This window comes from Castanea sativa, chromosome 10 (assembly GCF_040712315.1).
Source record: "Castanea sativa cultivar Marrone di Chiusa Pesio chromosome 10, ASM4071231v1".
Taxonomy (NCBI): domain Eukaryota; kingdom Viridiplantae; phylum Streptophyta; class Magnoliopsida; order Fagales; family Fagaceae; genus Castanea; species Castanea sativa.
In genome coordinates, this window is record NC_134022.1 from 18,114,130 (window position 1) to 18,138,700 (window position 24,571).

The 24,571-nt window shown below is 34.9% G+C and overlaps 1 protein-coding gene and 1 pseudogene across 1 annotated transcript; both read left to right on the forward strand.

The window, feature by feature from the left end:
* Nucleotides 1-5,967: 5,967 nt before the first annotated feature.
* Nucleotides 5,968-24,571, forward strand: part of LOC142612794 (histone-lysine N-methyltransferase, H3 lysine-9 specific SUVH4-like) — a 35,742-nt pseudogene continuing 17,138 nt past the window's right edge.
* On the forward strand, nt 18,619-21,421 carry LOC142613436 (serine/threonine-protein phosphatase 7 long form homolog). Its single transcript, XM_075785802.1, has 6 exons — nt 18,619-18,726; nt 19,188-19,942; nt 20,103-20,193; nt 20,314-20,712; nt 20,799-21,279; nt 21,360-21,421. Exons 1-6 carry the CDS (start codon nt 18,619-18,621, stop codon nt 21,419-21,421), a joined length of 1,896 nt encoding a protein of 631 aa, XP_075641917.1.

A 24,571-nucleotide genomic window follows, 5' to 3' on the forward strand; every position in this document is an offset into this window, starting at 1 on the left:
TTATTTATAGATATGTGTATTGTGTAGTGTGTTCTTATGCAGGATTTATAGAGGTAAAGGGAGATGACAAAACTCTATTGCATAATAAGCATGGAGAAAGGCAGTATAGTTCAGAGAATCAGTATTCTGGGTTTTCACAGGCCTAGTACCCCTGGGAACCACGACTTCACTCTCGAGGTACCATGACAGTACGCCCGGGGTACCAAGTGAAGAAACTCTTTTAAATGTTTACACAGTAAAAGATAAGCCTCAAATACTCTATTCCAATCTTCTTCTCATTGTGAATATTATGAATACTTATTTTACTTATTTTGTAAGAGTAAATGGTCATTTTATGACACTAAAACACTTATAATGGTATTTTATTGCTTAGGAGGAATCGCATTTTTGCCTTGAGGAGATTTATGTGACTTGCGCACAACTTGGTTCGTAATCGGCCCTCATTTAGCTGCGGTAAACCAAGCCCAGCCCACTAAACAACAAATAAAGTGCCCGGGATCCTTGTTTCTACATGGGCCTAGGTACTATCCAAAAAGGGACCTTCACAATCCCAAACTTCTTTTTCTATCTGAAACTAAGCTAGACAGTGATGGTTTTAGGAGGTTGAAGAGAAAAATTGATTTTCAACAAGGCTTTGAAGTACCTCGAGTTGGATTGGGAGGTGGTTTAGCTTTATTATGGCGTGACAATGTGGAGATTGATGTTCAAACATCTTCTCCACACCACATTGATGCTCTAATAAACCAGAATGGCATCATTTGGTGTTTTACTGGGTTTTAAGGACATCTCGAAACCTCAAAGAGAGGAGAATCTTGGGAGTTAATGCGTCAGTTTTAGGCATCACATTCTCTGCCTTGGTTTTGGATTGGAGATTTCAATGAAATTCTTCATAGTGATGAATACTGGGGTAGTGGTTCTCGACCATTCAATCAGATAGCAGAATTTACTAGAGTAGTAAATGATTGCTCATTACTTGACTTGGGTTATAGAGGTCCGAAATTCTCTTGGTGCAATAGAAGATTTGAGGGGAATTTGTTTTATGCAAGACTGGATCAGGGTTTACATAATTTGGAATGGATGCAACTGTTTCCTCAGTCTAAGTTGTCTCATGTCCCATTTGGGTTCTCTGACCATATGGCATTGCTAGTGAAACTCCAAATAGATGCTGAAAATCCTCCAATCAGAAAACACAGGATGTTTAGGTTTGAAGCTTTTTGGATGTGAGATCCTAATTGGGAAGATATTATCAGATCTAGCTGGGATTTCTTGCAATGGGGTACTCCTATGTTTCAGGTTACACAGAAGATTGAGGCAGTAAGGGTGGCTCTTCTTCAGTGGGGAGGTGGTAGTGCAAAGGGACTCATACGCTCTATCAATACAAAGCGGGAATTGCTCACCAATCTGGAGTTAGAGTGTCACTCGGATCCTGCAAATCAGCAATTATCTCATGCAAGGAATGCCATCAGATAGGAACTTTAATGAATTAGTGGCTCAAGAAAACACTTATTGGCACCAGCGCTCTAAGATATCATGGATGAAAGATGGAGACCGAAACTCAAAATTTTTTCATGCAGTGGCTTCACAAAGGAAGAGGAGTAATGAGATTCAAAAGCTACAAGATTCGGATGGCAGATGGTAATCAAAACAGTCTGATCTAGAGAGGGTGGCAAGCGACTAGTTCTGTCCAGCATGTAATTAATCACGTTCGTGAAGTGGTTACCTTGGATATGAACGACATGTTACTGGCTAAGTTCACTTATGATGAGGTAAAGAGAGCTCTATTCCAAATGCATCCTACAAAAGCACCGGGGCCTGACGGTATGAATCCTTTATTTTTCCAGAAATATTGGCATATTGTAGGTACTGATGTTTCTAATGCAATTCTTGATTGTATTAATTCTGGGACTATCTTGCATGGTATCAATTTCTCTCATATAACTCTCATTCCAAAGAGGAAAAACCCAGAGAGTATGTCTCATTTCCGGCCAATCAGTTTGTACAATGTTATTTTCAAGATTTTTTCTAATGTCTTAGCTAACAGACTTAAGTTGATTCTGGGGAGTATCATATCTGAATGTCAAAATGCTTTTGTCGCAAACATAATGATCACAAATAATATTCTCATCTCCTTTGAAACTTTGCATTATATGAAATCCGAACGCCAAGGGAACATTGCATATTTGGCGATAAAGCTTGACATGAGCAAAGCATATGACAGGGTTGAATGAGACTACCTAAAGGCATTGATGTTGAAGATGGGATTTCATAAAAAATGGGTGGATTTGATCATGGCTAGGATCTCAACTGTTTCGTACTCGGTGTTGGTAAATGGAGTACCTTTTGGATTTATCAAACCCTCTAGAGGCATTCGCCAAGGAGACCCTTTGTCTCCCTACTTGTTTCTATTATGCACTAAAGGATTCTCGGCACTATTAAGGTATGCAGCCCATCATAGGGATTTACATGGAGTGAGTTGTTCTCGAAATGGACATTCGATCACCCATCTCCTTTTTATAGATAACAATCTGCTTTTCTGCAACGCGTCTTTATCAGAATGTCATATTATCATGGAAATTCTTCAAGCTTATGAAATTACATCTGGGCAGAAGATAAATAGTGATAAAAGCTCCATTTTCTTCAGCTCCAATACCCCTCATTCATTACGGGAGGAGATCAAGCAGTTCTTCAATGCTAATTTCAATGTGCCTTTGGAAAAATACCTGGGTTTATGATGCGAACCTTAATCGACACGCTTTGAGACCCAACAAAAATATTGGAATATTTAATACCAAATGATGCGAACCTCAATCGACACGCTTTGAGACCCAACAAAAATATTGGAATACTTGCCCAAGAAAAGCTAAAATTCAGAGTTTTGATAGAAACCCTGACCCAACGTTTATAATCGAAACGCGAACCAAAGGTATAAGTTGACCTTGACCCAATGATTATAAAAATCACGAACCGAAGGAATAAAGTTTGAACGTCACAAGGAAGAATCCCTGATAAGTTCACAGTTCCTGAAGAACCAAAAGAAGAGCAAAGCCTCACCTTTTCTGATTTTTTTTCAATAATATTATCATATTAAAAAACGTTTACAGACTTAAGAGTCTATTTAAGGGCTCCATAAAACTTGACAGACAAGAAAATATATTCTAAAATAACTCCTAATTGATACCTTACCATATTAGGAATCAAATTTGACCTAAAAAGCATTAAATGCACCTAAAAACAAGGAAATAAATCTCCTAAACCTAAAATAACGTTTTTACATAAAAATACCAAAAATAATAAATTACAATAATTAAACAGTAAATTGTGTCCTACATCAGTTTACCTCCTATAATTGGCAAAGGAAAGAAGCAAGCTTTTGAAGACATTAAGAGTAAAGTTCAATCCAAACTTGAGGGCTGGAAGGGTAAATTATTATCACAGGCTGGCAGGGAGATTCTTATAAAATCTGTGGCCCAAGCCATCCCTGTTTATGCTATGAACTGTTTCCTCCTTCCCTTGGGGCTATGTGATGACATTAATTCCATGATGGGGAAGTTTTGGAGGGGCCAAAAAAATGAGGAAACAAAAAATACATTGGCTAAGTTGGAAGCACATATGTCTAGTAAAGAAGGATGGAGGTTTGGGGTTTCTGGATCTTAAATGTTTTAATTTAGCTTTATTAGCTAAACAATGCTGGCGGCTTCTCCACGATCAAGATTATTTGCTCTATAAGATTTACAAAGCCAAGTATTTTCCCAATAATTCCTTTCTTGAAGCTACTGTTCCGAGTCACTCTTCCTATGCTTGGAGAAGTATTACTTATGGGTGAGAACTTATCAAACAAGGGGGTCGTTGGAGGGTTGGTAATGGTTCCTTGATCAACATCTGGGTTGACAAGTGGCTGCCATCCGAAGCTAATCAAAGAGTCCTCTCTCCTCGTACAATTTTACCACTTGAACCAAGAGTTGCAGACCTCATGGAGTTTTCATCATTTCAACCTAGATGGAAAACCATGCTCATTGATACTATATTTTATCCTTTAGAAGCCTCACTCATAAAAGCCATTCCTTTGAGTTCACAAAGACCCGAAGATTCTCTAGTTTGGACTAGGAATAGAACTGGAGTGTTCTTAATCAGAAGTGCATACTTTTTACAACTTGAGATTGAAAGAAATTCCACAGGTAATGAAGCTTCATCATCCAACCCAGCTCAACTCCATTCATTCTGGAATGGCATTTGGTTTGCTTAGGTTCCTCCCAAGATCAAAACATTCATCTGGAAAGCATGTAATGACAACTTACCAACTTGTACAAAGCTGTTTGAAAGGAAGGTGCTGCATTCTTTTTCTTGTGTGCTCTGTAATGAGGAAGCTGAAACTTATGATCATCTCTTCTTGGAGTGTTCATTTGCTCAAGCCATTTGGCTGCAATCCCCTCTATTGAATGATTACAAGTTCTACCCGAAGATGAAATTCATTGATGCAATAAATGCTGCCGTCAAGAAATTATCTGCTTTGTCTTTGATACACTGTGCATAGCTTGCTGGATGATTTGGAAATGCAGGAACAAAGCCGTTTTTAATAACATTGCTCCTTCTTACCATGAGCTATGGCAGCAAGGTGGAGTCCCCCTCAGTCTGATGGTATTTACAAACTCAATGTAGCTTTTTCTAAATCAAAATAGTCTTCTTCAGTTGGGGTTGGATTCATTATCCGAAATAATGTTGGAGAAGTGTTGGCTACTACTTGTGATAAAAGTGTGAAGGAGTTGAATCTATTGTGTACAACTGCTTGTGTAGTTAGAAAAGCTTTATTGTTTTGTCAAAGTACCAACTTTTCTTATGTGCAGGTGGAGTGTAATTCTGCAGAATTGGTGGACTTGCTTAACTCTGACCGAATATGCTCTCTAGAGGTGGCGTGGATTTTGGAAGACATTGCTATTATTAAGGATAGTTTTAATTTTATTTCTTTTTCTAGTATTTCTTTACGATATAATCATGCTGCACTAGTTTTAGCTAATGCTGCAAAAGAGAAAGTGCACTAGTTTTAGCTAATGCTACAAAAGAGAAAGGGGAGGTCATTGTTTGGTTAGAAGAATGCCTCTCTTTTCTCTTCCCCATTGTACAAAGTGATATACATCAATAAAGCCTACTATCGTTTCTGCTAAAAAAAAAAAAAAGAAAAAAAAAAAGCAAAGTATAACCATGACTCTTATGATAATTTAAAATGTAAAAGTTAAATTTGCCAAAAAAAAACAAATCCCGTATAAAGTGACGAGATGGCACCCTTCTCTTCCCGCGGATATCGCTCTTTCAAACTTGCCCTTATAAAGGTCACTACTCCTTGTAAAAACCCTAGACACACTCCTTCACTTCACTTTTGCTCTTGCTCTCGCTCTCACTCTCTGTGCTATTAATCTTCTTCAGGTACCAATCCTGGTTTTCTTTCTCGCTTAAATAAATAAATATATATAGATATACATATATATATTTTGCTTTAGTTTATGATCTAATCACAGTTTCGCGGTAAAATTTACTGGATGTTTGGTTGGGTGGAAATTTTTTTTTTTTTTTGTATGTCTTGTTGTTTTAATTGTAATTGAGAACTATATTATAAATTAGTAACTGTTTTGTAAATCTCCAAGGAGTAGCTAGCATGTTTAAGCAAATTTCATTCTTTCTTTTTTTTTTTTCTTTTTTTCCTTTTTAAAGATTTGTCATCACCTATTTTATTGCTTAAACTAATGAATGTTCTTAGTGGTGTTTAAAGCCAATGCTTTGGTTTTGGCATATTGTTTTATTTGTAAAATTTTGTGCTTACCAAATATGTTCTCTATTGGTGTTAATGATCATGTTTGGCCTTTCAGGGAAGGGCCCGAAGCGGGCACCTGCTGCTGTTTCTAACAGAGATGCCTATCGGATTATTAAAAGAGGGGTCCTTTTTATGAATGCAGGCTGTGATATCGTCTATAATCAATGGCAATATTAAAGGAATTAGGTGATGACCTCTTGGCGTGCAATCAAAGTAAAGTGCTAACTGATGATAGGAAGAATATTGCCCAATGTATTAAAAAGATTGAACCAAAGACCCCATTGCGACGCAGCCTGCGACTGCAAAACATGCGGGAAAGGGTAAGCCCAAGGCTTCAGGAGAAATCTGATGAACAAACGACATCCTATGGTAGTAAGAGAAAGAGGTTATCAGGTGACCTTAAAGATCAAGTTAGCAAGAAAGAGACTGAAGTTGTGCCTGTGAAAGACATTAGTTGTAGAATTGATCTGGAGACGGGGTGTAACAATGCAGTGGCGGCTCTAGGATTGTTTCTCAGGGTGTTCCTCGATGGGCTTGCTCTGTTACAATTTTTTTTTTCTTCAGATTCTCTATTACAATTTTTTATTTTTTAGATTTTAGTTCAATTTTTTTTTTAGCTTTTTCTTTTTGCTTGAAAGCAATGTTATGAATACCGTTTTAGACCTTGTTTCGGTTTGTTTAGTGAAATGGAATATTTTGGTACCGATCTATTTCGACGTACCGTTTCAGGGTGTTTCGGGGTTTCTAAAAAAAATAAAAATAAAAAATATTTATATTTTCTTATACAACATAAAATTATTGCTCCAAATAAGTAAAACTCAAATAAAAAAATCATTAGTTTTTCTTTTTTGACACTCAAATTATTTAGTTATTACATAACAATTATTGTTTTAGAATATTAAAACATAAATATGTAATTGAATAATGAAAAACAACAACAAAAAATAGTACAATAAAAGTGTATATATGTATATCATATTGGGAAGAGGCAAGACTCAATAAATAAATTTGAAATCAAAATCTTTTGTTAACTTTTTGAGTTTTGTCATTTTCAAAGCTTTGTCATATGGGTGGGGTCAGTAAGCTAAAAGTCTAAAAACCAAACTAAAGAAAAAACTTGACAAAGCAAAAACTAGAGTAAAAAAAGAAAGAAGAGGTAGACTAGCAGAACGTCTGAGACGAAGCAAAGAAGAAGAAGAAAAAGAAGAAGGGGCGACCTTTGCGATAGTTGGATTTGTTTTTTAGGCGTTCGACGCAAGTAATGACATGCTGTGCTGACGAGTTTGTCAGTTTAAGAGTTTTTCTTTTTTTCTTCTAAAAACTGGTACCAACCAAAATGTAACAAATAATCTATCAAAATTTAATTTTATTGGCATAAAATTTTTTTGAGAGTGTTCCTAATTTTTTTGAGGGTGTTCCTAATTTTTTTTTTATAGGTAGATAAATAAATTTTTTTTATTATATATATATTAAAAAAAAAAAAATTCAGGTCAGGGTGGTCCCAGGACCACCCTGACCTATATGTGGCGCCGCCACTGTAACAATGGCGATGCTCAAGTAGTCAGTGATTCTATGAGGGTGACAATGACATTAAGGGATTTCGATACACTTTACCTTCACTTTGTTCAGGTGGTTATATAATTTCCACGTGTTTATATTTTCGCATATATGGATTGCACTTGTAGTAGAAAAGATGTCTTTAGACTAATTTGTTGAGGATTTATAGCTGACTCCAATATTTTGAGACTAAAGCTTTGTTGTTGTTGTTGAACTTTCTATCATTAAACATTTCTTTTATGTTAGCTCGCTACTGTGTGAACTAGATGAAAGAAAACTGGGAAAGTTTGAAGATGGACATGAAAATTAAAGGAAGAAAAGAAAATGTAGTATTAGCTTCATAAATGGTCATTGTGTAATGTTACAAGTAAACCAACGATGTCAGTACTTTAACATAATATTACTGTTACTATCTTTTTTAGTCTGCCATATTAACTTCTTACTTATTGTTTTGAACTAAATGCTTTTTGCATTCTAATATAGATCATACCAAGCTGTACTGTTGTATCAGTAAGGGTTAATAATTCCTTTGGGCACACATAATGTAACATGTGTGCACACATAATGTAACACAACTAGTGGTTATTGTTAAATTTACAATAACCAAGCCTTAGTCCCAAATTTTGGGATTGGCTATGAATCCTCAACTTATTAGCCGTGGTTAGCCACATGTATTCTTTTCTGAAAAATTTTTCTTTTGACTAATCTACAATATAAATCTTTTGAAATTGAAATGATTAAGAATACTGCAGTGACCTAAACATCTTCTTCTTTTTTTTTTTCATATGCGCTGGATTTGATTAGTTTGGAATAGATAAGTTGCAAGTTCCTTTCTTTGTCTACTCTTAGCCTGTCTATGCATGTGGATAGAAGAGTATAGATGCAAGAAAGCTAAGGCTAATATATCTGCAAAATTCTAATACTTGTGCACAGGGCTATATTTTGGCTACTTTAATAATTTGAGTTAGCAAATTTTTTTTACATGGCCTGTCTATGCTTTACACAGGAAGAGGAGAAGAGATGCCTTAAGCCTAAGGATGATGTGCACATTTCTAATGGTTCAGAAAATAATGTGAGAATCGTGAACTTCAATTTTTTTCACTTTCTTTTCTTCCGTTACTTTTAATTGTTAGTTTTTATTGAAGTTTTGGTCAATTTGCTGAAGAAGTTCTAGTCTTTTGCACTTCCTTTTGCTCTACTTCACTTTTAATTCTTAATTTAGTTTTATTTATTGGCAGTTTTGGAGAAACCACAGAATTGATGTTGTATTTCTAGAGTTTGTTACTCTAGGCTTAAGACGTTCTTCTACTTCATTTTTGTATGTGCTTTGAGGCCTTAAATGTCAATAGGCTGGCCACCTGTGAGTATGATCTTTATATGCAATATGCTTCTCAGTTTGTTACACAAGGCTTTAGTCGCACTACTTCGTTTGTGTATATGGTATGGACCTTTACATGTGAATAGGCCAAGCACCCTATTGATCAATCCATTTCAACTTGACCTTCATGTGAGACATAATTCATTGTTAGGATTTATATGATTGCTAAAATTTCTTATTAAATAATCTTTTTTTTTAATTATTATTATTGGCAATTACACATGCACTCGAATTTGCATCCCTTCTTCAAGGTTTCTGGTAGTAATTTTGTTGTTTTAATTGTTCTTTATGATCTTCTAATTTCCATGGTAGCTCTTTTCAAGTGGCCAATTCATGCATTTAAAATCACATAATGTATCTATGGCCTTACTTATTCTTGGTGATTATTAATCTTTATGGTTATTTACATTAATGCATTTTTGCAGAACGGGAATGCATGTGATGGTCATGCTAAGAGATGTACCAGGCGACCTGATCTCAAGGCTATTTCTGAGGCAAGTTGCTGGATTACGTGTTACACATATATTACTCGTACACTATCTACATTATCCAATTGCTTTAATAATCAATCATACTTGTTATTAAAGAACTATGGTTTAGCTACCAATGACTGAAAAACTTCTCCGAACTGTTATTATTGCCAATGGTCTGATGCATAGTTACAAAATCATGATAATGCTGAAATCATATCAGGTTAGAAATGTTCCTTATTATCAGGTAGGGGTGCATTTTAAACTTGCAAACAGCTGCATTCTAGAGTCTTAATAGCTGTACAATTTGCATATGGTGGCTTGATAAATATTGTCAAAGATCTCTTTGACCTGGCTTGAATTTATCTTTGTCACATACTTCCTGTTTCATTTGGTGCATGGGTAAAGCTTATTTTTTGGGCAAGTTTCAAAGACACATAGGGGGTTTTGAACTGGTAACCTTACCCTCCACCAATTATTATGGGTTGAGGACTCATTGGCAAGTACACAAATGCATTTTGATACTGATGATGTTTGAAAATTCTTGGAGAGAAGAAAAGGGTTACTTTAATGCATGCATAAGTGTCTACATAGACTTCGGCTTATAGGCATTCTCCTTAAATTTCGTTGTTTCTTGTAACATTATTTTAAAAAAAAATTTATTACTTACAGTATTGCATAATAGTAAATATAATGCCATTAAATTTATTTTTCTTGTGGACACCACACACTCATATTGCATATCTTAATTTCAATACTAGGTTAATGTTTCAAAGTAGTAAATTATTGTATTGAAAATAATATTTAAGCAGGCTTATAACTTTTATTTTTTCCCTATATGTGAACATTTCTGGCTACTTTGATTTACTGCAGTGTAGAGTAACTCTGGTCTATTTTGTTACTTCATTTCCTTACTGTTGCTTTGTGAATTATGGCAGATGCTGAATACAAAAAAAAATTTGTACAGCAAGAAAATAGGTCATCTACCAGGTTCGTGAAATTCAGTTGTCTGTTGGGGTGTAGATATTTGCTATCTATTCTTTTATAAATTACATTAATAGTTTTATGGCATCTCCAAACTTATAATCTAATTTTTGTTATTACTTTTATTAATGTAGGTATTAATGTTGGACATCAATTCTCTTCCCGGGCTGCAATGGTGGCTGTTGGTCTTCATGGGCAGTGTTTGAGGGGAATTGATTATACTGGAGAATCTTCGAAAGGGGTAGGGTATTTAAAAGTAATCAGGAATTCTGCAGAATTTGATTAGTAAAGTGTGTATACAACAGTAATTTAATGGCACCCAAGCATATGGTCAGTGATAGTGATAAAGTTTCTAAGCATATGTTAATATATTTGAAACTTTCTGTAAAAATGGTGAAGATTTAGGTGCATGGGATGCTAAGGAAATTGAAATGTCCTTCCAAGTTCACGATGATGGATGAAAAGGCCTTGGATTATCTTTATAGTAAAGGATAACCCCAAACTATTTTGTTAAAAATTGAGTGTCAGTATATTACAAAGAATAAGCAACCGATAATACATATTACAACGCCATGGTGCTGAGTGGCTTTCACGATTGTTTAATTGGTTGTTTCTATGTAAACTTGGATGGAATACATTGTGAGTTTATAGTTTTAATCTTTTTTTAATTATCTCTTGGATTATTGCAGGAAGAGTTCAGGAGTCAGAAGATTATGTTGCCAGTTATTCAGCAAAAAAAAAAAAAAAGAGATTACGTTGCCAGTTGCTGTTTCAATTGTCTTGTCTGGCCAATATGAAGATGATGTTGACAAGTCAGAAGAAGTTGAGTATACAGGTGAAGGTGGGAATGAATTACTTGGCAATAAATGTCAAGTTAAAGATCAAGTTATGTGTCGCGGTAAGTTGGCTCTTAGAGTTTGTTTGAATAGAATTTATTGTTGAAAATTGAAAACTGAAAACTGAAAATACTATAGCAAAATAATTTTTAAATGGGTAAAAAACACTGTTCATGCCAAAAGTTACTGTTTATTGGCCTAAAATCACTGTTCATGGCCAATGAACAGTAACAAACATGCGTTAAAAAAAAAAAAAAAAAAACTCTGGATGTGGACGCACGTTTGCCTATCCAAATGCCCTCTTAAGGTTTGGAATGACTTACTCGGCAATATTAATTTATTCATATTATTTTTATTTGATTTTACATGGGTTTTTGCGCTTTAAGTTGGTGGAATTTTTGCCCTAAAGGGAAAGTAGGGTTTTTTGGGGGAAAATTATTTTTATTTTATTATTAATTGTTAAAAATAGTGTTGTGGTAAACACATTTACACTGAATTTGTGTTTTGGAAACACGAATTCAGTGCAAAATTTGAAATTTCAATACTTAAAATTGTGTTTTCAAAACATGATTTTTAAAAAATGCTATTCTCCAAAATAATTTTCCTAGAACACCATTTTCAATAATTATATATAAAATAATATTATTTTTCTAACAAAACCCGGGAAAAAAAAATGAAATTAATAATTGAGCTCAAAACAATAGGACTTTTTCAATAACCAATATCTATTTGTGCTTATAGGTTTTTTTTTTTTGGGGGGGGGGGGGGGGGAATAAAATTGGAATGCTTTTTTCTTTTCTTTCCTACTAAGTAGGAATTTTAAAAAATAAAAATAAAATAAATTTTAAGAAGTTCCTAACAAAACAATTGAATAAGATAGAGATATTCTGATGAAGGATTTTTAGAAATTCAGCACTAAAAGGATTTTTTATGAGATTTTGAAGGGTTATTTAATAGGTGTTAATGCTTAAGGGTTTTGGAAAGCTTAGATAATTTAAAAGCTAATTTGATGGCTGTTGGTTTTAAAACAATGGCTAGTACAAGGATTCCCAAAACCTTTTCTAGAAAGACTAGAACCCCTAAAGGATTCCCAATAACAAATAAAAGTAATTAAGAACTTCTAAACCAAGAAGACATATGGTCCTTAGTCCAACACATTATACAAAATCTAAGAAACTATGAGATTACCCTTGACACAATAAAACTTAGGAACTTTTTTTTTTTTATAAGTCAATAAAACTTAGGAACTTGAACCAACCTATTATCGCTTGAGAACTTGAACCACCTTTCCATCATGCAAAACATCCCAAATTATCACTTGAGAACTTGAACCAACCTATTATCGCTTGAGAACTTGAACCACCTTTCCATCATGCGAAACATCCCAAATTATCACTTGAGAACTTGAACCAACCTTTCCTCTTGCATCTTATAAGTCTTCAAAGGAAGCTTTCAATTATGTTCCCCCATCATGGTCTAAGTGCTTATTTTTATGGTCACTAGTAAGCCCTTTCCCATTGTACAAGGGTACCCATTTGGATTTTAGCATCTAATAAATCTGTTGCTTCGATAAGTGTCTAATAGGTGTTGATGTTTTAAACCACCGTAGTTTAGACAAAATCAAACTTTTCCTTCTATGTGATATTTTACTTAACTGCCTATTTTGGAAACCAATGAATTGGCCAAGATGATTTGAATTCGAAATCATTCTAGCAAATTCATATGCGCAATTCCAATATATTTCTAATAGGTGTTGACATGTTAAACCATTGTAGTTTAGTAGAAATCGCACTTTACCTGATGTATAGTATTTTACTTGACTGCCTATTTCGAAACGAATGAATTGGCCAAGATGAGTTGAATTTGAAATCATTCTAGAAAATTCATTTGTTCCGAGGAATGAAAGTAAATCGAATTCAAATTCAAGTTGTGTTTCAAACCTCAACATACGAACATGAATTGCATGAATTAGAATTAATGTGAATTTGTGAACCAAGGATCAAATTGCTAAAAGAATTGGTTTTAATATGCCCAAATAAAATCTTTAGGGTTTTGTAGTGGGAATAATGTTGCCAACTACCATAAAAAAGCAGTTTTGCTCAATTTTTTTTTATTTTAATATTGTTACATTTATTGTTAAGATGCTATATATCAAATAGTTCAACTTGAACAAAGTCAAATGTTATTAGAATGAAATGAGATGTGATCAATTGCAAGCTTGACTCATATATGGAATTAGGAATTGTGGCTGTCAAATCCTCATTTATTTAGATGTATTAATATGCTTATTTAGTTCATAGCAATGGGTAAGGTAACAAATATTTTACCTTTAAGCCAAAAATAAATAAAAAATATTTTACCAAATCAATCTTATGGTATGTGATTATTATCTTTTGCAGAACAACATAGATCAAGATTTACCTGTTAGAGTGATCCGTGGACATAAATGTGTTGTTGGTGGTCATCCAAGAAAAATTTACACATATGATGGCTTGTACAAGGTAGAACATACTTACAAATTTAAAGTTTGTTTGTTATTAAAGAATTGTATTAGTATTTTGAAGCCCACGGAAATTGATTTTGTGTGAATTGAGAATTTTCATAAACTATAAAATAGTTTTATGGATTTAGGCCATGTGATTTTCTTCATTATATTGTATTTTGTACCTTTGCTTAAATTTTGATCAAGCATCTTATTTGACAAAATCATGTTCCCACTAATATGTGTGTGTAGTTGTCATGTGAGATTTTAAACATTTTAAATGAATGCTTCAACAGTGGTTTTGAGGAAATATTGAAATGCCTTCTTTCTGGATGGATAAATTAAGACATGTCCATGATAAACAAAACTTATTTTAACTTTCTGATACAGAATTTTGACAAAATTATTTTTAGCTCTTTATGAAAATATCAAGACTTTGTCAATCTTGATAAGTGCAATGCCTTTCTTTATGCATGTATATATATGAAATAGTAAAACCAGATTCTCGTCAATGTATCTTATCTTTTTCAAAATCACTGTATTACTTGTCCTAGGTTGAAGCGGTATCTTGTTATTGTATCCCTATCTGTACTTGGTTCCATATTGTTCACTGTGGAACCTTGTAGCTCATTTCTTTATGATTATAGATTCTGAAAAATAACATTTATTTTTGTAATTTATCATTGTCTTTCAGTCTTCTGTTGAATATTGTTTTTGGTTTTCTACGTCTTCTTTTAGATGGGTTTCTGTTGGAGTAATTAAGGATTTATATTGGGGTTGGAAAATTAAAAACGTTTTAAGGCTTTCTTGTCTTATAAGTGCTTTTGTTTAAAAAAAAATCTTGATCTGTCCTTTTTTTTTTTTCCTTTTTCCTAATATTATGCACTGTCACTATTTTTCTTAATTTCTTTTCTTCATTCATGTACTCTTAAATACTATTAAGGATCTTGTAAGTTTTTTTTTTTTTTCTTTTAAAGAAATAATAGGTCAAATTGTACTCTCTTTTTCTTATGTTAAAAAGATATTTCACTATTTTTCTTAATTTTTTCTTCATTCATATGTTCTATCTCTTTTTCACTATCTGGCAGGTTGATCATTATCGGGAAGAGAGAGGTGCTTCTGGATTTAATGTTTTTAAGTACCACTTAACGCGAATAACAGACCGGCCCAAATTGGTCACAAATCAGGCAAACAATCCTTCCTTTCTTTTTTTCCAGGCATTTTTTGTCTATTGGTCACAACTAACAACCTCTGTTGGAAAGTGTCTTGAGTGATACAAGAAATATTTGTAAAAGCACTTTGATACATTGTCACAGGATTGCTCTTCTTTCCATGCCTTAGAAAGTTTTAGTTTTGTTAAATTTTTATATTCTAATTCTTTAGGAGGAGCTTGATAAATTTCCTGTTAATTTGAATTTTCTCTTTATACTAATAATGATTTCTTTACTTATTAAAAAATTTGAATAAAAAAAGGTAGTTGGGAGGAAACTTACTTGATAACTTGTCTTATCCAAAAATTGAAAAGGAAAAATTTTTTCATTTGCAAACTATTGAGAGGTTGTGGCCTGTCTTATTGAGAGGAAAAAATTTTCATTTGCAAAAATTTTTATCCAAGTATTTTTATTATGCATCCTAGTTTTCTTATTTCTGCAGTTGATTTTATGCATTTATAGAAATGTATTTATTGAGTATTTCTGTAGATTTTGTTAAACTCTTACTGTTAATTTGAATTTTCTCTTTATACTAATAATGATTTCTTCACTTATTAAAAAAATGTAAATAAAAAAAGGTACTTGGGAGGAAACTTACTTGGGTTGCATTTGGCATTGGCTGAAAAACCCCGTTTTTTTTTTTTACTATTTAGTTTATTTTTGTTACTATTTATGAGTTCCATTACACTTTTTGGTACTATTTATAAGTTTCACTATATTATTTTAGCTAACTTTTAGTTTTATCTATAGTACTTTCAACAAAAAATTTTCAATTTTAGCTAAATAAGTTGTTTCCAAACGGACACTTGATAACTTGTCTTATCCAAAAATAGAAAGAAAAAAAAAAAAAAATTCATTTGCAAATTATTGAGAGCTTGTGGCCTGTCTTATAGCTGATCTAAAGTATTTTTATTATGCATCCTAGTTTTCTTATTTCTGTAGTTGATTTATACATTTTAAGATATGCTCTTTTTGTGTCCATATCTTGATTTCAAATAATTATTTTTCTTAGCATTTACCATGTGGTGCAGGAAGCGCATGAAAATTTTGTCTTTAATTTAGTCTTATTTAATTTTCCTAGTCTATTGTATTTTTATTGGTCAATTGAATTTTATTTTAGGTATTAGTAGTTAATTAGGTTTATTGTTTTGACTCTTCTTTTGCATTTGGATGGTCTTCTAGGCTGCATATAAGTCATACTTTAATACTTGATCTGGCTTTTCTGGTCTTTTTGACTGATTACACATACCTCTTTCTTGCTCATAGTACTATTCTTACCCTTAGTTTGATTTTATAAATTAGGTAGATTTTGCTCGGAAGAAAGTCTCTAAAGGTCATTCTGAATTAAATGGGTATGAATTCTGTAAGCTGCCACATTAATGAAAAAATAATTCCTCTCTACTAGAGTTATGCCCTTTTGTTTTTCTGTCTTTCCTCAGAAAAACAAAAAAGGAAAAAAACCACTAATGAAAAATATTTTTACATAACTTATGTCAGTTAGTTTTCTAGATTGGTGTGCATGGATATCTCTGGTGGTGAAGAAAAAATACGTATTGCTGCTACAAATGTATGTGATGTTCCTCCTATTGCACCTTCAGGTAAATTCTCCCATCTAATATTTTGTTTAGTAGCAATTTATATGCAATTATACGTTTCTACATAAATTTTACTCCACCATAAAGGCATTATTTGCAGTTTCTGTTTCTTGAATGGCAAATGACAACAAAAATCATTTTTATTCTTAAGGTCTCCCTCCTGTTTTTGATATACATTTTATTTATCTATTTATTTTTTTGGGTTGACTTTGCTGGTAGTATATCTATGCATGCCAGTACTACGAATTTTTTTTTTAAATAACTATAAAATAAAAACTATATCATTAGTAAACGAAGGTTTGAAACAAATTTGGTTTCTAACAAATCGAGTCCAGAGAACTCGATTTTGGGCAAAGAAATCGAGTTCAATGGACTCGATTTGTTCATCTGGCAGCAGCTGATGTGGACAGGGAGTCCACGTCGGCCAAAAATCGAGTCCATTGGACTCGATTTAGGACCATAGTAAATCGAGTCCATTGAACTCGATTTCTTTGAAGCTAACTTTCACTTAATCCCTCGATTTCAAACACTCTCACCGATTCAAACACTCTCACCGTCTCTCTCAGTCTGACTCTCAAATCTCTCTCACTCTCCATCGTCTCTCCACCGTCTCTCCACCGTCTCTCCACCGTCTCTCTACCGTCTCTCCACCGTCTCCACCGTCTCTCAAACACTCTCCCACCGTCTCTCCACGCACCCAAATCCGACCCAAAGACCCAAACCATTCCCATTGCAAAGGTAAGTTTTTACTAATTTTCCCCTTTATTTTTCTGGTTCTTAATTTATTCTTGTGTTAATAAATGGTTGATTTTAGTTTTTAAATTTGAGGGCATTTGTGGAATTGGATTCTTAATTCTTGGGATTCTTTTTTCATAATATGGGTGAAAATAATTATTTTGGAGTTAGAATATTAGGTTTATAGGATTGGTTTAGATTGTTTAATTTGAGAAAAAAAAAATTGATTTTTTTAGGTGTTTCTTGGAGCGTAGCTTGGAGGATTATTCCTAGAGTTGGAACTTAGCTTGGTGCACTTTGTGCTTTTTTGGTTGGACAACACAGGTAAGATCAGTCAAGTTTGTTTGTTTTTTCTTGGTTTTTGTTTTGTGGGAAAAAAGAATTTCAAGAATGTTGGTTTCTTGTGTTTTCTTTTTATTATCATCTTTGTATAAGAAAAGAATGTGTCAGACGAGGAGGAGGAGGGAGTGAGTGACTAGGAAATGAGGATGTAGATAGATTAAATTAATTTAGAAAGAGAGTGAGAATTAAATTAATTTGGTAGGCTGTATTATGGAACATGTATTCAAAGAATGTGATTGATTTTCTTTGTATGTGACGGTTGGTATCCATATGAACATGCCTATGCATTATGTGGGCATTTTGATTTAGATGAGGTTCACCTAATTTTGTTGTTTTTTTAATAGCCCTCGGAGCGAGAAATTTTTTTAAGGTTTTTGTTTTGTGCTAAAAGAATTTAAAGAATTGGTTCTTTATTTTTTTTTGATGTTCTAATCATCTTTAGATTGAAGTAGGCAGACTTACCCAGCTGCTTAAAGAGAGTGCGGATTAAATTAATTAATTCTGTTGTATGACTCTGTATCATGTATTCACACAATGTGATTTGGTTTTTGAGACTAGTTTATGATTAGTTTTAGGGTTATTTTACAAAAGAAATACAGTTGATAAAAATTTGGATAAATAATTAATGAAATAGATAATATATATAAGAATTTGTTTTTGTTGCATGTAATACTATAGGTGTTGAACAATTATTGTATCACAATGTCGGGTGACGTTTTGGTAGTACAGTAAAATCGAGTCTAAGAAACTCGAAATGTTAGTTTGCTAATTAGTTTGAAAACGATGTTAACTAACGTATATGTTTGAAAATGGGTGTCTTATGCCAATTTTCTCCTTTTGGTTCTGTTTTTGTTTTAGGAAAATCGAGTGTTAAAGAGTCGAGTTCACGTGGAACTCAATTTTCTGAGTTTCGAGTTGTTACAGTAAAATCGAGTTTAAAAACCTTGAGATGTTAGTTTGCTAATTAGTTTGAAAACAATGTTAACTAACATATATGTTTGAAAATTATCTTTATATGCCAATTTTCTCCTTGCAATGTCACCCGAACTTACCTAGTAGTTTTAACTTGATGTATTCTATTTAGCTAGTTTTTTTATTCGCTTGATTCTATCTTATTGACATAAATATTGTCTCTTATGGAGGTTGTGTGGATAGTGGTATTTGGAGAATTGTGCAATAAATTTGCTATACATTGAGATCCTTGACTCCCTAAAATTTGTGTAGTATGGCTGCTGTTGCTGAGGTGGATGATAAGTTCGGTCCTGGTCCCAGGGTTCCTTCGGTGTTGAGGTTTCTAACAGAACATCGATCATCCGCTGTTTGGGAAGGCCAGGTAAAATTAAAATCGACGACCTGCTGAATACCAGCTCTTTCTTACCAGCTCTTTCTTTTCTTATCCTTTTACATTATGTTCATATTTTTTTTTTTTTTTTCATTTCTAAAATCCTAAGTTTGTCAATGGTATCACTAGCTTTGAATGCATAGTAATGTTCTTGCAAAATGGTCTGTAAATAATTATCTACCTCTTATCATTTTCGTTTTAGGCTATACTCCTGATTTTGTTGATGAAATTCTTCTTGAGCATAACCTTAATCTTGATATATAGCTTTTGTATTTTTGGTTTTTGTATAAAAAAAATAAGGAGAGTACAAATGCTTCGTTAAATAAGTTGTCATAAACTCATGGAAAATCCAATTGAATAATTTATAGTCTATTTTCCCAACAATAGCTACAATCATTTATACAAAGGTAATGACATATTACATCTCATCACCATGGTTCTATCATGTGCAGGATCCGGGGGTATTGAAATGTCGTGGTCGTAATGAGGAGTTTCAAAAACGAAGCCCGATGGTGGATGATCGCGTCCTCGACATTGTCAAGAGAATTGGATTAGAGGGGCTGTATAGGACCCCATTTAGAGAGCTTGACCATAATTTGATAACGGCCTTTGTTGAGCGATGGCGGCCTGAAACCCACACCTTCCACCTTCCACATGGTGAGATGACGATCACATTACAAGACGTGGAGGTTCTGTTGGGGATTCCAATCGATGGTGAGGCAATTGTTGGAACTTGTGCCTTGAAATGGGCTGTTGAATGTCAAGAAATGCTTGGAATTGTTACTAATTCCGTGGTGCTTAAAGGACAGAGGATCCAAATCAAGAAGCTACTTGAAAAAATTGACCAAGGGTTGCCCGATGGTGCAGAAGAGGTTGTTGTGCATCAGTATGCACGGTGTTATATTTTAGCACTCCTAGGGGACACAATTTTTGCTGACAAGTCTGGCGATAGGGTGCATACGATGTGGTTGCAGATGTTGAGGGACCTTCACAATCCACCTCGGTACAGTTGGGGGAGCGCTTGCCTTGCATGGTTGTACAGAGAGTTATGCAGGGCAACCGACAAAAACGCTAGTCAGATTGGTGGGGCCTTAATACTCGTTCAATATTGGGCATGGTCCAGATTCCCTTTTTTGTGCCCAAGGATGGACCTCCCACCAGATGGTGCATATGGCCCACCATTACCATCTTCGCCATTGTCTATTAAGTAAGTCTCTTCCTTGACCGATTCTCTCTATTTTTTTTTGGATCCATCATTTTAAACGATATGACACATTGAACTTAGCATTATTCAACATACATATCCTTTTTCTTTTTTATTACATTGCATATTTGGTAGATATTGATTTCCTCTGTCTTCATTGTAGGTTGGTTTGGGTCGTGAGCACGAAGAATAGCCCCACCGAAATCTGTTTGGTTCGGTACCGTCAGCTTCTAGATTCTATGTATCCCAACCAGGTATCCAAATTGTGTTTCTTGTAATGTTATCTTAGTCTATACTGTTATAACTGTAAAATATGTCAATTCAAAATAATAGAACATTGCATAATGTGCTGCGCTTTTTTTTTACTACAACAGGTGGTGTGGCAACCATATGAAGCCGAATTAGGCCACCTGCCTGCGTTCTGTGTAGCAGGACGGGACATGTGGACGGCGAGGGTGCCGCTTGTATGTTTCTGGCTAGTAGAGAAACATACACCGGATCGTGTTCTTCGTCAGTTTGGGATGGTGCAAGAAATTCCCGAAGATGTTGATACTGACGATGCCCTTCATAAGATAGACTTGAGGGGGAAGATTGAAGTGGATTGGAGGGTCAGACATTTTAGCCACATCCAAGTATGGAATGCGAGAGCACAGAAACTATGTCATGGAGTACGACTAGAGGGTGCTATGTCGAGCGCTCATCCATACTTCGGCTGGTATGGTAAAGTCACATGGAGGTTTGTCGACCACACTAGCGCCTCTCTTCTTATTACGGTAATTGCTTTGACCTTTCTTTCCAAATTTTGTTGCGTATTACCATTTTTGCGTTAGGTGTACTAATTGTATTACAAAAATTGCAGGTCGACATGCACAAGCAGATGTTGATGTGTTATGTAGTAGACAGTCCTGAGCACAAGCTGATTACAGCTATGCTGAAGGAAGTGGATCGCCTTCACCGTCTAGCTGCCCATCTTCCCTTGGAAGATACGGATACAGCAAATCCAGAACTGCCAGAACATAATGCACGACCAAGCACGAGCTCAACTCCTGCCAGCCATAGCCATGGCCAGTGTGTTGCACCCCATCAAGGCCAAAATCAACCCCCTCCACCCCCACATGCTTATCCTGCCCCAGAGTTCCCTCCACCCCCACATGCATCACCTGCCCCAGAGTTCCCTCCACCCCCACATGCATCTCCTTCCCCAGAGTTCCCTCCACCCCCACATGCATCTCCTTCCCCAGAGATCCCTCCTCGTACTACTCCCGCATTTCCTGACCTACAGATCCCTGTACCCACTGCACATGCATCTTCTCACCCCGAGATCACTTCACCCACCCTATGTACATTTTCTGACCCCGCGCATCTATCCCTTACTCCACCATCCTTTGATCTCGGCATTGATTTCAATGACACCCCTCAGGTCATGCACACTCAATCTCCCTCGTACACCATTGCTCATATACACCATGTACCACCCCATAGTGACTCCATGTCATTCATGCCCACTCCTGGACTGCATACAGCTTCTATGACTATGAGCCTCACTCACATTTCGTCCGCTACACCATCCTCCCCCGCAGTTGTAGTATCTTCAGTTGTTGGGAGTCAAGCAAATCAACCAGCTGTGCATGTCGAGAATGAGCAAGTTGATGAGCTACAGTCACCCCCACAAGGTCGGCCTAAACGCACAAGAAAAGCACCTCCTTGTGGGACAGGTGGTCACAAAGCAGGACACAAGGCTGGCCCCACGGTATGCATTGGTCATTTACTAGTTTTGAATACTTTCGTGACTGCTGTTATAGTTGGTATTAAAATTCATTTGATCCATGTGAACTTTGTAACTTCGTCTTTGCAGCAACGCAAGGAGCCTGACCAAGGAGATGCGGTACCCCCTCCCCCACATACCAGACATTATACAAGACAGCGTAAGCGTCAAGTGCCATAGGGTTAGCACCCCATCTTCCTCTCTTAACCCTTGATTGTTTATTGTTCCTTAACCCTAACAGGATTGTTTATTGTGCTCATATGCTCATATGCCCATATGCCATTTTTTCTGTTTTTGATATCATAGTCGTGAGTTTGGATTTTATACATAATGTTTATGTGCTTAATAATGAGTTTTATTTATTTTGATGAATATGAATGTTCTTTGTAGGTGAACATACTTGTTGTAGGAAGAGAGAGTGACCAGTATTTGCAGTGGCAAAATTTCATCCCCATGAAGTTTGTGAGTTTCTTACTTTCGAGCTCTTGTGAAACAGAATTGTATGTTGATTCTCTCACTTTCGAGCTCTTGTCAATACTAGAGTTTTATTCCTGAGTTGATCTTCGAACCTGTCTTGGTCTGCAGACGGCTTAGTGGCACAAATTTGGGAGGAAAGTTGGGTGATAGTTTGGGAGACTTTGGAGCGATCTTGGCAATGTATGTGTCTAACTTGTTCTGTAATTTTTGATAACATGTATGCATACGTGTATCATATTGGTGAGTTTCATATCATTCTGAGTGACTAATGGTGAAATTATTTTAATTCAATTTGGTTAACGTTGTCTCAAAGCTCTAATTTCATATTTACTTGTTCTGTCATTGTCAAAATGTTAAGTAAATACCCCCCCCCCCCCCACCTCACATTCCAATACTCTAAGGGAACTTATTTGTTGAAAAGTGAGCTATAGTTTCACTTGTTCTGTCATTGCCAAAATGCTGATGGCATAAATTAGGCCGTTATTGGACTGTGTGATTCTCAAGGCTTAAGCAATAAAATACTTGATTTACGTTTTGAATGATCTACACATAAATTCATTACATGCGAGAGCATATTGAGGCAGAAGCATCAAATTACATTGCTGCTTGCTTTTGTTTAACTTCTTAAATATCTGTCTGTAATCTTATTAAGCTTTGTGCTACATCATGGGGCAGAGATCTAAGCAACAACCATATTGGCGGGACTATTCCATTGTCTTTTCCCTCCACCATCAGGAACCTGTATGTTTCGCACTCATTTATTTTTTGTATCCATGTGAAAGCTGATTTAGCAAATTATTTTTTCCCACGAATATGCTTCTAGTATATCCTAAATTTATGTCAGTCTTGTATTTTATTTTCCTTGTTTAGTTCTCTTTCAGCTAACAAGCTCACTGGAATCATCCTCGATGCTTTGTCCTCATCCAGCCAATTGATGGACTTGTAAGTCAAAGTTGGCTCATGTATACATCTTTAAATATAAATGATGTAATTAGAAGTTATATACTGTTTGGAAACTCTTATGTTCGGTTTTTGGCCAATGATGTGTGTTACATGTTCGCTGAATATATACATTTTTTGAAGGGTTGGTTAGGGTATGAAAAAGGATTCAACCAGAATTGCTGTTGCGGACATATCTATTTCCAGTAAAAAAAATATTAATAGTTTTAGTCAGCGGTTGGAAATCAATCTTGGTTTCTATGTGTGGCATTAGTTAACACCTGAAGATGCTTATCAAAAAAAAAAAGAAAAAAGTTAACACTTGAAAATGTTCCTGAGATTTTAGCTAGTACAAAATGAATAGAAGCAAATTTATCACAAAAAAAATGCCTTAGTAAATGTTTATAATGTTCATGAGAAATGTGTTTCCTATTATTCTCATTCTTTCTGGTTAATACATTTTTTATTTGATAAGTAATTGAATCAGATATAAAAAAAAAATCTATAGAGGATGTTTTTAGTGGCAAAACTATTGATAAATAATTTCAATGCATTTCTTATACTGATTAAACATTTTGCAGAAAGTTTCCTATGTCCCTATCCTGAATCTGTTATTCTTCCATATTGCTTGAAAAAGCTTCATTTTAGATCTTCAATAGAGCATTCTTTTATATTCCAATTTGTTCTATTTCCTGTTCACAATAAGTTTTTTCGGCTGCTTCCAGATTTTAATCTGTTTTTGCCATCACTTTGGGGGTAATTTGATCATATATTGGTCCTGGTGTGCATTACATAAGACAGGGTCATCTATGTATAAAGGGTTTAGGTGGCTAGGGCTGGAAGTTTACTCTTACACTTCCCTTGGGTTGACCCTAGCATGGCATGACTGGAACCTCATCTAATGGCAATGATTATGACTATATTTCATGACCTGTCAAATAAAAAACTATATTATTTCTGGTGTGAGCAATCGCTTCTATGCAATATAAAAAACTAATATTTGTGTAACATTCTAGGGCTTTAATCAAAGCTTTTAACTGACCAATTTGTGCTTTTCTTATATATTTTACTAAAAAAAATCATTGCTTTTCTTCCACAATATTTTCTTTTTTGAAGTTCAAATCAAAAGGATATATCCAATTTGTAACAATATAGTTCTTTTGTTGAGTATAGTATGGGGTTGGCCTAGTGGTTCTGAAGGCCTTATGAGACCCATGAGGTCCTACATTCAAAACCTCTAGCCTACATCTTTGAGCAACCTCCAAGGGAGTCCTCCCTTGGTGTGTGTGGGATGAGGGGACTACACTCATCTAAGAGAACAGTCCCCCCCCCCCCCCCAAAAAAAAAGCATCCAATATGACATTAGTTTATTGTTCTTGGGTGTAACATTTTGGGTGGCTATAAATTGATGGGAGTACTGTTTTCAGTTGCACAGAGGGAAATACAACCCA

Coding starts and splice junctions, on each gene's coding strand:
- LOC142613436 (XM_075785802.1), top strand. CDS start 18,619: ATGGCTGCTGTTGCTGAGGTGGATGATAAGTTCGGTCCTGGTCCCAGG. Junction 19,943..20,102: donor TCTTCGCCATTGTCTATTAA/GTAAGTCTCTTC, acceptor TCTTCATTGTAG/GTTGGTTTGGGTCGTGAGCA. Junction 20,713..20,798: donor GCGCCTCTCTTCTTATTACG/GTAATTGCTTTG, acceptor CAAAAATTGCAG/GTCGACATGCACAAGCAGAT.